This window comes from Coregonus lavaretus (genome assembly GCF_964263955.1).
Source record: "Coregonus lavaretus genome assembly, contig: HAP1_SCAFFOLD_2187, whole genome shotgun sequence".
NCBI classification, from domain to species: domain Eukaryota; kingdom Metazoa; phylum Chordata; class Actinopteri; order Salmoniformes; family Salmonidae; genus Coregonus; species Coregonus lavaretus.
In genome coordinates, this window is record NW_028167116.1 from 25,375 (window position 1) to 39,526 (window position 14,152).

At 49.1% G+C, this 14,152-nt stretch overlaps 1 protein-coding gene across 1 annotated transcript in view; it reads right to left on the reverse strand.

Moving 5' to 3' along the window:
• Positions 1 to 553: 553 nt before the first annotated feature.
• LOC311113860 (integrin alpha-7-like) overlaps positions 554 to 14,152 on the reverse strand; it is a gene marked incomplete at its 5' end in the record, with an annotated part of 56,469 nt that continues 42,870 nt past the window's right edge. Inside the window, 4 exons of the mRNA XM_084189148.1 lie at positions 554 to 1,303; positions 4,948 to 5,073; positions 5,322 to 5,420; positions 8,630 to 8,743. Of these exons, the coding sequence (XP_084045274.1) occupies positions 1,151 to 1,303; positions 4,948 to 5,073; positions 5,322 to 5,420; positions 8,630 to 8,743 (492 nt within the window). The 3' untranslated portion in view covers positions 554 to 1,150. The remainder of the gene's footprint in view (positions 1,304 to 4,947; positions 5,074 to 5,321; positions 5,421 to 8,629; positions 8,744 to 14,152) is intronic.

Genomic DNA, 14,152 nt, shown 5'->3' on the forward strand with positions numbered 1-14,152 from the left:
GGTGGAAACATCCTGCTTTGGGGCTGTTTTTCTGCAAAGGGACCAGGACGACTGACCGTGTAAAGGAAAGAATGAATGGGGCCATGTATCGTGAGATTTTGAGTGAAAACCTCCTTCCATCAGCAAGGGCATTGAAGATGAAACGTGGCTGGGTCTTTCAGCATGACAATGATCCCAAACACACCGCCCGGGCAACGAAGGAGTGGCTTCATAAGAAGCATTTCAAGGTCCTGGAGTGGCCTAGCCAGTCTCCAGATCTCAACCCCATAGAAAATCTTTGGAGGGAGTTGAAAGTCTGTGTTGCCCAGCGACAGCCCCAAAACATCACTGCTCTAGAGGAGATCTGCATGGAGGAATGGGCCAAAATACCAGCAACAGTGTGTGAAAACCTTGTGAAGACTTACAGAAAACGTTTGACCTGTGTCATTGCCAACAAAGGGTATATAACAAAGTATTGAGAAACTTTTGTTATTGACCAAATACTTATTTTCCACCATAATTTGCAAATAAATTCATAAAAAATCCTACAATGTGATTTTCTGGAGAAAAAAAATCTCGTTTTGTCTGTCATGGTTGACGTGTACCTATGATGAAAATTACAGGCCTCTCTCATCTTTTTAAGTGGGAGAACTTGCACAATTGGTGGCTGACTAAATACTTTTTTCCCCCACTGTATATGTATTGATCAATCTGATAGATAAGTATTGGTCTAGTCAGAAGTCTGTGTGCAGTATTACAGTCAGTAAAACACCAATGCAAGGCATAGTATATATAGATTCTCCCCAGTTAGTTAGTCAGTCAGTCAGATAGTCAGTCAGTCAGATAGTCAGTCAGATAGTCAGTCAGTCAGCAGTAGCAGTAGCAGTCCAGAATATTGATCCAGTCATTTTAAAAGTAGAATACAGTAGAATACAGTAGAATAGCATTGGCTTGGGTGAGTTTTCACCATTGATAAATCCATGACGGGAAGTGTGCACGTGCACACTTCAGAAGAAGGGTGAAGAATCAGGACATAGCCTCAATGTGCACAACACTGTTGTGACACGGTCAGTCTGTCTGCACACGTTTGTTCCACTGCAGAGTCAGTGAGTGTCATAGGGTTGAATGGCTGTTTGTTGTTCTTATTCTACTCCTTGTTTGTTGTTGTTGTTCAGGAGCTTCCGTCGCTCCAGTGTGTGGCCCACTCCTTCTTCTGGAGGATCCCTGCCTTCTGTTGGAACTGGGGCCGGTCTTGACGGGGGATCTTCACCGCATGGTATTGAGGCACTTTATCTTCATACTGGACCCGACGGAAGAAACCACACTGTGGGAGAGAGCGAGAGAGAGCGAGAGAGAGCGAGAGAGAGAGAGAGAGAGAGAGAGAGAGAGAGAGAGAGAGAGAGAGAGACTAGGTTGATGTTGCTGTTTAACCCAAGGAAACATTTTGGTTGCTGATTCTGAAACATTGTGCATGTGCCACAAAAGCCAAAAACATCCAGGTGATTTGCGTAAAGTTTGAATAAAACAGGTGACACACAACAAGCAAAGTAAACACACCACACAGCATAATAACCTTATGCTGTCAACACACTCCTGCACCACCATTTTGTGAGAAACAAGGAACAAGTTCATTCTGGCATTCTAACCTAATCTAATCAGGTGACGTGTGACCAGATGAAATGAGATTATTCATGAATAGAACAGGAAGGACAATCTCATAAGGAAGAGAACATGTACACAACCTCCTACAACGCCAGGATGAACTTGTTTCAGGTATACAAAGGTTTACAGATAACAACTCAGGCAAAGTCACAGCACTGGCAGGCCAGTGCAGAGCAGGCCAAGGTCCAGAGCAAGCCATTGTGCAGAGCAGGCCAGGGTGCATGGCTTTACCACTTGGAGAGACGAGAGGGCAGGAACCTATTGGTCTGACGCCTGCTTCTCAACCTCAGAGGGCTGAGCATGCATGTGGGCGCGGTAGTACTCTGTTTCGTACTGCGGGCGGCGCTCTGTACGCTTGAAGAACCCACACTGGGGAGGGAGGAGAAGGAGGAGCGGGAGTTACAACAGAGATGTGAAGGGAAGGAGGAAGAGAGGGAGAGAGAGAGAGAGAGAGAGAGAGAGAGAGAGAGAGAGCGCAGTTGGAATGTAAGTAAAGAAGAGGAGAGATGGATTAGAGAAGAGAGAGGAGAGAGATGGACTAGAGAAGAGAGGGGAGGAGAGATGGACTAGAGAAGAGAGAGGAGGAGAGATGTACTAGAGAAGAGAGAGCAGAGAGATGGGCTAGAGGAGAGAGCAGAGAGATGGGCTAGAGGAGAGAGCAGAGAGATGGGCTAGAGGAGAGAGCAGAGAGATGGGCTAGAGGAGAGAGCAGAGAGATGGGCTAGAGGAGAGAGCAGAGAGATGGGCTAGAGGAGAGAGCAGAGAGATGGGCTAGAGGAGAGAGCAGAGAGATGGACTAGAGAATAGAGAGGAGCTGAGATGGACTAGAGAATAGAGCAGAGAGATGGACTAGAGGAGAGAGCATAGAGATGGACTAGAGGAGAGAGCATAGAGATGGACTAGAGAATAGAGCATAGAGATGGACTAGAGAATAGAGCAGAGAGATGGACTAGAGAATAGAGCAGAGAGATGGACTAGAGGAAAGAGAGGAGGAGAGATGGACTAGAGGAAAGAGAGGAGGAGAGATGGACTAGAGAAGAGAGAGGAGGAGAGATGGACTAGAGAAGAGAGAGGAGGAGAGATGGACTAGAGAAGAGAGAGGAGGAGAGATGGACTAGAGAAGAGAGAGGAGGAGAGATGGACTAGAGAATAGAGCAGAGAGATGGACTAGAGGAAAGAGAGGAGGAGAGATGGACTAGAGAATAGAGCAGAGAGATGGACTAGAGGAAAGAGAGGAGGAGAGATGGACTAGAGGAAAGAGAGGAGGAGAGATGGACTAGAGAAGAGAGAGGAGGAGAGATGGACTAGAGAAGAGAGAGGAGAGAGATGGACTAGAGGATAGAGCAGAGAGACGGACTAGAGAATAGAGCAGAGAGATGGACTAGAGAAGAGAGCAGAGAGATGGACTAGAGGAGCGAGCAGAGAGATGGACTAGAGAAGAGAGAGCAGAGAGATGGACTAGAGAAGAGAGAGCAGAGAGATGGACTAGATGGTAATATCAAAGAAATTGAATGATAAGAGAATAATGGAAATTGGCTGATGTATCTTTTTTTGTAAAACAACACATTTCACTGCAGCTATCTGCATGGTGGATGTGACAATAAATAATGTTTTATTTAAACTATCTGGGGGATGTGACAGTAAATCATGTTTTATTTAAACTATCTGGTGGGTGTGACAATAAATCATGTTTTATTTAAACTATCTGGTGGATATGACAATAAATCATGTTTTATTTAAACTATCTGGTGGATGTGACAATAAATCAGAAATACTAGGTGTTGGTACCTTCCAAAGGATGCGGGCCAGCAGAGCCAGCAGCAGTATAATAGAGATATGTAGGAACCTATGTTTATTATAGGTTATACTAGGTGTTGGTACCTTCCAGAGGATGCAGACCAGCAGAGCCAGCAGAGCCAGCAGAGCCAGCAGGATACCAGCCAGGGTAATAGAGATACTCTACATGACCAAACGTATGTGGACACCTGCTCGTCCAACATCTCATTCCATAACAATGGGCATTAATATGGAGTTGGTCCCCCCTTTGCTGCTATAACAGCCTCCACTCTTCTGGGAAGGCTTTCCACTAGATGTTGGATCATTGCTGCGGGGACTTGCTTCCATTCAGCCCCTTGAGCATTAGTGAGGTCGGGCACTGATGTTGCGCGATTAGACCTGGCTTGCAGTCGGCGTTCTAATTCATCCCAAAGGTGTTTGATGGGGTTGAGGTCAGGGCTCTGTGGAGGCCAGTCATGTTCTTCCACACCAATCTCGACAAACCATTTTTGTAAGGACCTCACATTGTGCACGGGGGCATTGTCATGCTGAAACAGGAAAGGGCCTTCCCCAAACTGTTGCCACAAAGTTGGATGCACAGAATCGTCTAGAATGTCATTGTATGCTGTAGCGTTAAGATTTTCGTTCATTGGAACTAAGGGGCCTAGCATGAACCATGAAAAACACCCCAAGACCATTACTCCTCCTCCACCAAACTTTACAGTTGGCACTATGTATTCAGGCAGGCAGCGTTCTCCTGGCATCCGCCAAACCCAGATTCGTCCGTCGGACTGACAGATGGTGAAACGTGATTCAACACTCCAGAGAACGTGTTTCCACTGCTCTAGAGTCCAATGGCGGCGAGCTTTACACCATTCTAGCCGACACTTGGCATTGCATATGGTGATCTTAGGCTAAGATCCCATTTCATGAAGTTCCCGATGAACAGTTCTTGTGCTGACGTTTCTTCCAGAGGCAGTTTGGAACTTAGTAGTGAGTGTTGCAACCGAGGACAGACGATTTTTACGCGCTACACGCTTCAGCACTTGGTGGTCCCGTTCTGTGAGCTTGTGTGGCCTACCACTTCGCGGCTGAGCCGTTGTTGCTCATAGACGTTTCCACTTCACAACAACAGCACTTACAGTTGACCGGGGCAGCTCTAGCAGGGCAGAAATTTGATGAACTGACTTGTTGGAAAGGTGACATCCTATGACGTGCCACGTTGAAAATCACTGAGCTCTTCAGTAAGGCCTTTCTACTGCCAATCTTTTTCTATGGAGATTGCATGGCTGTGTGCTCGATTTTATACACCTGTCAACAACGGGTGTGGCTGAAATAGCCAAATCCACTAATTTGAATGGGTATCCACATACTTTTTATATATAGTGTATGTAGGTACAGTAACTAAGTCATATGATGTGTGTTGTGTCTTCTACGGTATGCATGCCAGCAGAGCCAGCACCAGCATAATAGAGGTATGTAGGAACAGTAATAGAGGTGTTTATTATGGGTTATACTAGGTGTTGGTACCTTCCAGAGGATGCAGACCAGCAGAGCCAGCACCAGGATACCAGCCAGGATGGCTATGAGGATCCACCACCAGGGGATCCAGTACTGGGCAGTCAGACCAATCTCTGGGTAAATCATCACTGGGACCTAAAGGGAAAACACAGCAATATAAAGCAATGAGTGCTTTATTGTGAAGTGTCTTGTCTTTACTGTGTATGTGTCACTAGTAGTTAGAGCCCATAGTCTTTTCCTGGTCAGGTCATATGGTCAGGAAATACTCATAGCTCTAGTTATTCATGTTAATAGTTAAGAGTGTGAGTTTCTGAGTGTGTGTGTGTGTGTCTCTCAGTGTGTGTGTGTGTGTGTGTCTCTCAGTGTGTGTGTGTGTGTGTTACCTGTGCGGCAGCATCCCTCAGCACCAGGTGTTTGATGCTGGACTTGACTGTGATGTTGGCTCTAACCAGCAGCTCCAGAGCACTGACTGATTGGAACTCCTGAGAGAGAGAGAGAGAGAGAGAGAGAGAGAGAGAGAGAGAGAGAGAGAGAGAGAGAGAGAGAGAGAGAGAGAGAATGAGAGAGAGAGAGAGAGAGAGAGAGAGAGAGAGAGAGAGAGAGAGAGAGAGAGAGAGAGAGAGAGAGAGAGAGAGAGAGAGAGAGAGAGAGAGAGAGAAAAAGAGAGAGAGAGGGAGAGGGAGAGGGAGAGGGAGAGAGAGAGAGAGAGAGGGGGGAGAGGGAGAGAGAGAGAGAGAGAGAGAGAGAGAGAGAGAGAGAGAGAGAGAGAGAGGGAGAGAGGAGAGGAGAGGAGAGGAGAGGAGAGGAGAGGAGAGGAGAGGAGAGGAGAGGAGAGGAGAGGAGAGGAGAGGAGAGGAGAAACACTAGTCTTTACTAGGTGAAGGAGATTAGAGAGCCTCTGACCAGCATCTCCAGAACATGGTCTGAAGGAAACTCCTGACGGCAAGAGAACTCATCAATAAATGATGTATCCATCAGAGGTTTACATAAAGCCCTTTAAACATCAGTACTTGTCTTGGCACAACGTGCTTTATAGCAGCCCAGCCTAGACCCCAAAGAGCAAGCAGAAGCAGAGAAGACCTCATCAACACAGACATTTACTAGGGAGAGGAGATTACACTGGCCAAACATTATCAATGACATTATCAATGATATATTTATATGAGATGATCAATAATAGGTTAGCCTGGAAAGAGACCGAGATCAGTCTGTGCTTTAGCCAACTCCTATGACTTATCCTCATTGTTTTATAACAATGAATGACACGGAACACGGATAATGACGGCTTATGCTGATTAATACATTGTCAAAGTACAATGCAAAGGGTCCCTCCTGTTCCGCCCGCCCTCGTGTTGCCTTTGTAGTTACAGTCTGTGATTGCTCTCACTCCTTCATAATGCCCTTTCACAGTTACTGTTTCATCGATACAAATGCTACTGTTAACATGCACTTGCATTAAGTGGTACTTCAGGAAAACGTGCCAAGCAGAGACATAAAGGTTGGAGCTGTGACAGAGAGCAATGGCCACTGTTGAGAGCGTTGAGTGTCGTTGAGTGGTAGTGTTGTGTTTGTTCATTGATGAAACCAGGCGCAGGATTACTACTTTTAATAACCAGATGCTTCATCTAGCAAAGTGCATCATTGTGTAGTCATACAAGGCCATACAATTCTATCAACCACCACAAGTTATGCATTGCTTTATGGGAACAGTAGTCTATGTTAAAACACATAACACAATACGTGAGAGCAGGTTATATCTATCTATAAGCTATAAGCTCAAAAACACTTGTTTTTTCCTACTAGCACTGACTTTGCTGATAAATATTTTGTTGAGGAAAATGTACTTGCTACGATTGGGATATGTAGTCTCACCAGCTACAGTGGGGGAAAAAAAGATTTAGTCAGCCACCAATTGTGCAAGTTCTCCCACTTAAAAGATGAGAGAGGCCTGTAACTTTCATCATAGGTACACGTCAACTATGACAGACAAAATGAGAAGAAAAAAATCCAGAAAATCACATTGTAGGATTTTTAATGAATTTATTTGCAAATTATGGTGGAAAATAAGTATTTGGTCAATAACAAAAGTTTCTCAATACTTTGTTATATACCCTTTGTTGGCAATGACACAGGTCAAACGTTTTCTGTAAGTCTTCACAAGGTTTCACACACTGTTGCTGGTATTTTGGCCCATTCCTCCATGTAGATCTCCTCTAGAGCAGTGATGTTTTGGGGCTGTCGCTGGGCAACACTGACTTTCAACTCCCTCCAAAGATTTTCTATGGGGTTGAGATCTGGAGACTGGCTAGGCCACTCCAGGACCTTGAAATGCTTCTTACGAAGCCACTCCTTCGTTGCCCGGGCGGTGTGTTTGGGATCATTGTCATGCTGAAAGACCCAGCCACGTTCATCTTCAATGCCCTTGCTGATGGAAGGAGGTTTTCACTCAAAATCTCACGATACATGGCCCCATTCATTCTTTCCTTTACACGGATCAGTCGTCCTGGTCCCTTTGCAGAAAAACAGCCCCAAAGCATGATGTTTCCACCCCCATGCTTCACAGTAGGTATGGTGTTCTTTGGATGCAACTCAGCATTCTTTGTCTTCCAAACACGACGAGTTGAGTTTTTACCAAAAAGTTATATTTTGGTTTCATCTGACCATATGACATTCTCCCAATCCTCTTCTGGATCATCCAAATGCACTCTAGCAAACTTCAGACGGGCCTGGACATGTACTGGCTTAAGCAGGGGGACACGTCTGGCACTGCAGGATTTGAGTCCCTGGCGGCGTAGTGTGTTACTGATGGTAGGCTTAGTTACTTTGGTCCCAGCTCTCTGCAGGTCATTCACTAGGTCCCCCCGTGTGGTTCTGGGATTTTTGCTCACCGTTCTTGTGATCATTTTGACCCCACGGGGTGAGATCTTGCGTGGAGCCCCAGATCGAGGGAGATTATCAGTGGTCTTGTATGTCTTCCATTTCCTAATAATTGCTCCCACAGTTGATTTCTTCAAACCAAGCTGCTTACCTATTGCAGATTCAGTCTTCCCAGCCTGGTGCAGGTCTACAATTTTGTTTCTGGTGTCCTTTGACAGCTCTTTGGTCTTGGCCATAGTGGAGTTTGGAGTGTGACTGTTTGAGGTTGTGGATAGGTGTCTTTTATACTGATAACAAGTTCAAACAGGTGCCATTAATACAGGAAACGAGTGGAGGACAGAGGAGCCTCTTAAAGAAGAAGTTACAGATCTGTGAGAGCCAGAAATCTTGTTTGTTTGTAGGTGACCAAATACTTATTTTCCACCATAATTTGCAAATAAATACATAAAAATCCTACAATGTGATTTTCTGGATTTTTTTTCCTCATTTTGTCTGTCATAGTTGACGTGTACCTATGATGAAAATTACAGGCCTCTCTCATCTTTTTAAGTGGGAGAACTTGCACAATTGGTGGCTGACTAAATACTTTTTTTCCCCACTGTATGTTAAAATGAATGCACTACTGTAAGTCGCTCTGGATAAGAGTGTCTGCTAAATGACTAAAACAGAAATGTAATGTGACGTGTTTGTTTGTTTTACCTTCAGGAAGGCGCTGTGACGCCACGTGTCGTGTGGGGCCAATTGCGTCATGGGAATGGTAGTCTTTGCTATTACCACATAACAACACAATGCGATAGGTGACGTGGTGTTTTACCTCCAGGAAGGTGCTGTTCCAAAGGCGTCCCTGGATCTTGAGGACAGCTGAGCCAGAGAAGCTGTAGAGAGGACACTGGAACAGCACACAGCGCGCTGAACCCAGCAGACAGTCCTACACACACACAGAGGGTTGGGAAGACCATCGATGAGAATAGCTGGGATGGTATTCAATCAAACTCACAGTATGGATGCGCTGAGATGCAGGGCTCTAGGGCATGTTTGCAGCACGTGAGCTATGTGATGTTTTCTGTGGTGCTGGCTTGATTACAACCAGTGTTGGAGAGTGGTGAACTACATGTAGTTCAACTAGTAATTTAACTAGATTTTACAGTAGCTTGGTGGCAGTTGAACTAAATTCAACTCTTGGTAGTGTTTCACAGTGTTAGTTAATTACTTTATAGCCATGTAGTGGTGTAGCTAACTATTGGAACTACACACAACTTTTTTTGCAAAAAGAAGAGAAAATATGGGTGAAGTAGGCCAGAATTTCCTTTATTTTTCGGCATCAGACCTGCCTATAATTCTCACTTCTGTTTATGTCATGAGCACTCTCTCTCCCTGGTAGCAACATTAATTGCATTCAATTCTCTGCCACTCTGCTCACTCTCTCCCTACTCTGCCTAACGAGCTCCACCTGGCTCCGCCCTGCTCTGCTCTTGTTACCTGGCCAGCTGCACTGCATTTCCCACTCACCATCCTCACCTTGCCTCACTCTGTTCTAATTACTCTGCCAGCTGAACTGCATTTCCCCACTAACCTCTCCCAGTATATCAAGCCCTGTTTTTCAGCCAAGCCCTGTCAGATCGTCTTCAAACCCGGACCAGTAACCTGCCTGTCTGCGCTCTGACTCCTGTTTGTGATACCGATCCTTTCTTGACTGCCTCCTTGTTCTACTGCCCCGTCTATCCCGACCTGCCTTCTGGACCTCGACTACTCTCCGATCTTCAGCCCCTCCGGTAACTCGATTCTGCCTTCTGTCTCTCACCACGACATTTGCCCAGCCCTGATCTGTACTTCTGCCTGCCATTCATATTGCTGTTGTGTGTGTGTTCCCCCAGGTCTCCGACCACCAGATGAGCGTGCCCAGACGCTTCACCACCCTCAGCCCGATACGCCGCTCCATCACTGGGGAACACACACACTAAGCACTTGGACTGGACACCCCCGGACATTTGGTGACCCCCGGAGCACAGGTACCCACAGGACCCTGAAAAACCCCAGAGCCCCAAGCACCCCTGGAACCCCTGACACCCCTGGCACTCCTCTTCCCGCCTGAAACCTTCAATAAAGAACTCTGAATTTGAACTTGCGCTCTTGGGTCCTCTTCTGTCCGTGACAGAACGATCTGACCATCATGGACCCAGCGCACTCCCTGACCACGATGGAAGAAGAGCCAGAGATGACTGCCATACAGCGACTGGAACGCTCTGAGGGAGACATAAATCGGATGGCTGGCGACATCGCTTCCCTTCTCCAGCTATTCAACCAGCAGCAACAACAGTTCCAACTGCAGCAACAACAGCTAGCCCAAGCCCTGCAACTACTCTCAAACCCGGCTACTCCACCTGCACCCCCCCCTGGTCCTTCTGTTCCTGTACCACCGACACTCCTTCATCCCTCCGCTGGAGGTCCCAATGCTGCAGGCCCGGCAGTGCTGCCACCAGATCCCCACGCTCCTGAACCAAAGATTGGGAACCCGGAACGTTTTGATGGCAACCAGAAGCAAGTAAGACCATTCTTGAGCAGCTGCCGAATCCAGTTTGCACTACAGCCCAGGACTTTCTCAACAGAGGGAGCCAAGGTGGGGTATGTCATCACACATCTCACCGGTCGAGCTCGGTTGTGGGGAACGGCGGAATTCGACCGGCAAACCCCAGCCTGTGCCTCCTTCAGTGCCTTTGAGGAGGAGATGTTAAAGGTCTTTGACCTAGGCTCGCCAACAGCCGAAGCGTCACAAGCTCTGCTCACCATCCGTCAGGGCAATCGGACAGTGGCAGACTTCTCCATTGACTTTCGTACCCTGGCCAGTCAAAGCTCGTTTAACCCAGAGGCACTGGTGCAAGCCTTCCTCCATAGCCTGGCGGACTATATCAAAGACGAGCTTGTTTCCCATGACCCGCCCTCAACGCTTGATGCCGCCATTGACCTTGCCGTCCGCATTGACCGCCGTATACAGACCCGGAGGAGGGAGAAGGGCCGTCTCAGTCAACCTGCCATCCGCACTCGGGTCGATACCGCTTCTGTCCAGCCCCTGCCTGTCAAGTCCCATAGCCAACTCAGTCAGCCTGAGCCCATGGAGATTGGCCGTGCCTCTCTGACTCCCGAGGAGCGTCGGCGCCGTCTAAGCTCCAACCTTTGCCTCTACTGTGGTGGCGAGAATCACCGTGTCGCCACTTGTCCGGCAAAAGCCGCAGCTCACCAGGTGTAGGGGAGATCCGGGTGAGCTCAACAAGCCTTCAGTCTCCCTCCATCCGAAAGACCCTGCTTCATCTCCGCCTTCAGCTTTCTGACAAGACTCATACATTGGCCGCCCTTGTGGATTCCGGAGCCGAAGCAAACATCATGGACCCTGAGCTTGCACAGCAACTGGGCGTGAACCATCATCAACTGACACAACCCATTCCTGCACGAGCCCTGGATGGGCATCATCTTGGCACTGTCACTCATATCTCCGCCCCTGTGACAATCCTGCTGTCAGGAAACCACCAGGAGTCCATCCAGTTTCACCTCCTACACTCACCTGGCCAACCACTCATTCTTGGATACCCGTGGCTCCGTCAGCACAACCCCCACATCGACTGGGAGACAGGAACAGTCCGTGAGTGGGGAAGGAGTTGTCACCAGACCTGTTTAAGGGGGGCCACCCTGCCCGTTCACCGGGAAAGATCTAGCGCTACCTCCGACATATCCAATGTTCCGGCCTGTTACCACAGCCTGAAAGAGGTGTTCAACAAATCCAAGGCGACATCTCTACCCCCACACAGACCCTATGACTGCGCGATTGATCTCCTGCCTGGCACAGCACCTCCCAAGGGTCGTCTGTATTCACTGTCAGCCCCGGAAAGAAAGGCCATGGAGGACTACATTAATGACTCTCTTGCCGCCGGGATAATTAGACCGTCATCTTCCCCCGCAGGAGCGGGATTCTTCTTTGTCGGCAAGAAGGACGGTTCTCTTCGTCCATGCATAGATTACCGGGGTCTGAACGACATCACGGTTAAGAATCGCTACCCACTGCCCTTACTTTCGTCTGCCTTCGAACTGCTGCAGGGAGCCACTGTATTCACAAAGCTGGACCTTCGCAATGCCTACCATCTGGTGCGGATGAGGGAGGGAGACGAATGGAAGACAGCGTTCAACACACCAACCGGCCACTATGAATATCTCGTCATGCCCTTCGGCCTCACCAATGCCCCAGCAGTTTTTCAAGCCCTAGTGAATGATATCCTCAGGGACATGCTAAATACGTTCGTATTTGTGTACCTTGACGATATTTTAATATTCTCAAAGACTCTGTCAGAACACACGCACCACGTCCAGTTGGTCCTGCGCCGCCTGCTGGAGAACTCTCTTTTCGTGAAGGCAGAGAAGTGCGAGTTCCATGCCAAAACCGTTTCATTCCTGGGGTATGTGGTGACCGAGGGCAGCATTCAGATGGATCTCACGAAGGTGTCGGCTGTCACTTCCTGGCCAGTTCCTGAGTCTCGGAAAAAGTTGCAACAGTTCCTGGGCTTTGCCAACTTTTATAGGAGATTCATCAGAAACTATAGCACAGTGGCTGCACCCCTCACGGCGCTAACCAGCACTAAACAACCGTACCAATGGACATCAGCTGCTGATAAGACCTCCCAGGTGGTCCTGGAACATGTGTTTCGTATCCATGGCCTACCCCAGGATATAGTGTCAGACCGGGGCCCGCAATTCTCAGCAACCTTTTGGAAGGAGTTCTGTCATCTCCTTGGGGCCACCGCCAGCCTATCGTCTGGATTCCACCCGCAGTCAAACGGCCAGACTGAACGCATGAACCAGGAGCTGGAGAAGGCACTGAGGTGTGTGGCTTCCCAAAATCCCCGGGCCTGGGCTCAACACCTGCTCTGGGTGGAATATGCCCATAATTCACTCACCAGTTCCTCCACCGGGCTCTCCCCCTTTCAGTGTGTCTACGGGTATCAACCTCCACTGTTTGCCAGCCAGGAGGCGGATGCCACCTGTCCGTCTGCTCTTGCGTATGCCCGCCGCTGCCGCCGCACTTGGGCCCAGGCTCGCACTGTGCTCCTGAAGTCTGGAACCAGCTACGCCGTCGGTGCCAACCGACGGAGGACCCCAGCACCTACTTACCGGGTTGGTCAGAAGGTCTGGCTGTCTGCCCGGGATCTGCCGCTGCGGGTTGAATCACGTAAGCTGGCCCCTCGCTTCATTGGTCCTTTTCCTGTGCAGAAAGTCATCAGTCCAACGGCGGTCCGACTTCAGTTGCCCGCTTCCATGCGGGTCCACCCCACCTTCCACGTCTCCAAGGTCAAGCCGGTCCATGAAAGTCCCCTGGTCCCTGCAGCTCCGGCGCCACCTCCTCCGCGCCTCGTAGATGGCGGTCCTGTCTTCACCGTCCGGCGGCTGCTCCGCTCTAGGCGAAGGGGTAGGGGTCTCCAGTACCTCGTTGACTGGGAGGGATATGGTCCAGAGGAGAGGACCTGGATCCCGGCCAGGAGGATAGTGGACCGGACCCTTATCACTGACTTCCACCGACTACATCCTGATCAGCCTGCAATCCGTAGGGGCCGTCCAAGAGGGGTTCCTAGCCGTCCTGCCCGCCCTGCTTCCTGTCCTGTGCCTGACCCTGCTCCTGTCTCAGTGCCTGTCCTGTCTCCCGACCGTGACCCTCCAGCTCCTTCTGAGGATGAGGAGATTCACTCGGACCGCTCGGAGGAGTTCTGACCCGCCGCCTGCTCCCCTCCACCCTCCCGGCATGATGTTGTTCTTGGGACTTCTGGGGCCGTCCCTTGGAGGAGGGGTCCTGTCATGAGCACTCTCTCTCCCTGGTAGCAACATTAATTGCATTCAATTCTCTGCCACTCTGCTCACTCTCTCCCTACTCTGCCTAACGAGCTCCACCTGGCTCCGCCCTGCTCTGCTCTTGTTACCTGGCCAGCTGCACTGCATTTCCCACTCACCATCCTCACCTTGCCTCACTCTGTTCTAATTACTCTGCCAGCTGAACTGCATTTCCCCACTAACCTCTCCCAGTATATCAAGCCCTGTTTTTCAGCCAAGCCCTGTCAGATCGTCTTCAAACCCGGACCAGTAACCTGCCTGTCTGCGCTCTGACTCCTGTTTGTGATACCGATCCTTTCTTGACTGCCTCCTTGTTCTACTGCCCCGTCTATCCCGACCTGCCTTCTGGACCTCGACTACTCTCCGATCTTCAGCCCCTCCGGTAACTCGATTCTGCCTTCTGTCTCTCACCACGACATTTGCCCAGCCCTGATCTGTACTTCTGCCTGCCATTCATATTGCTGTTGTGTGT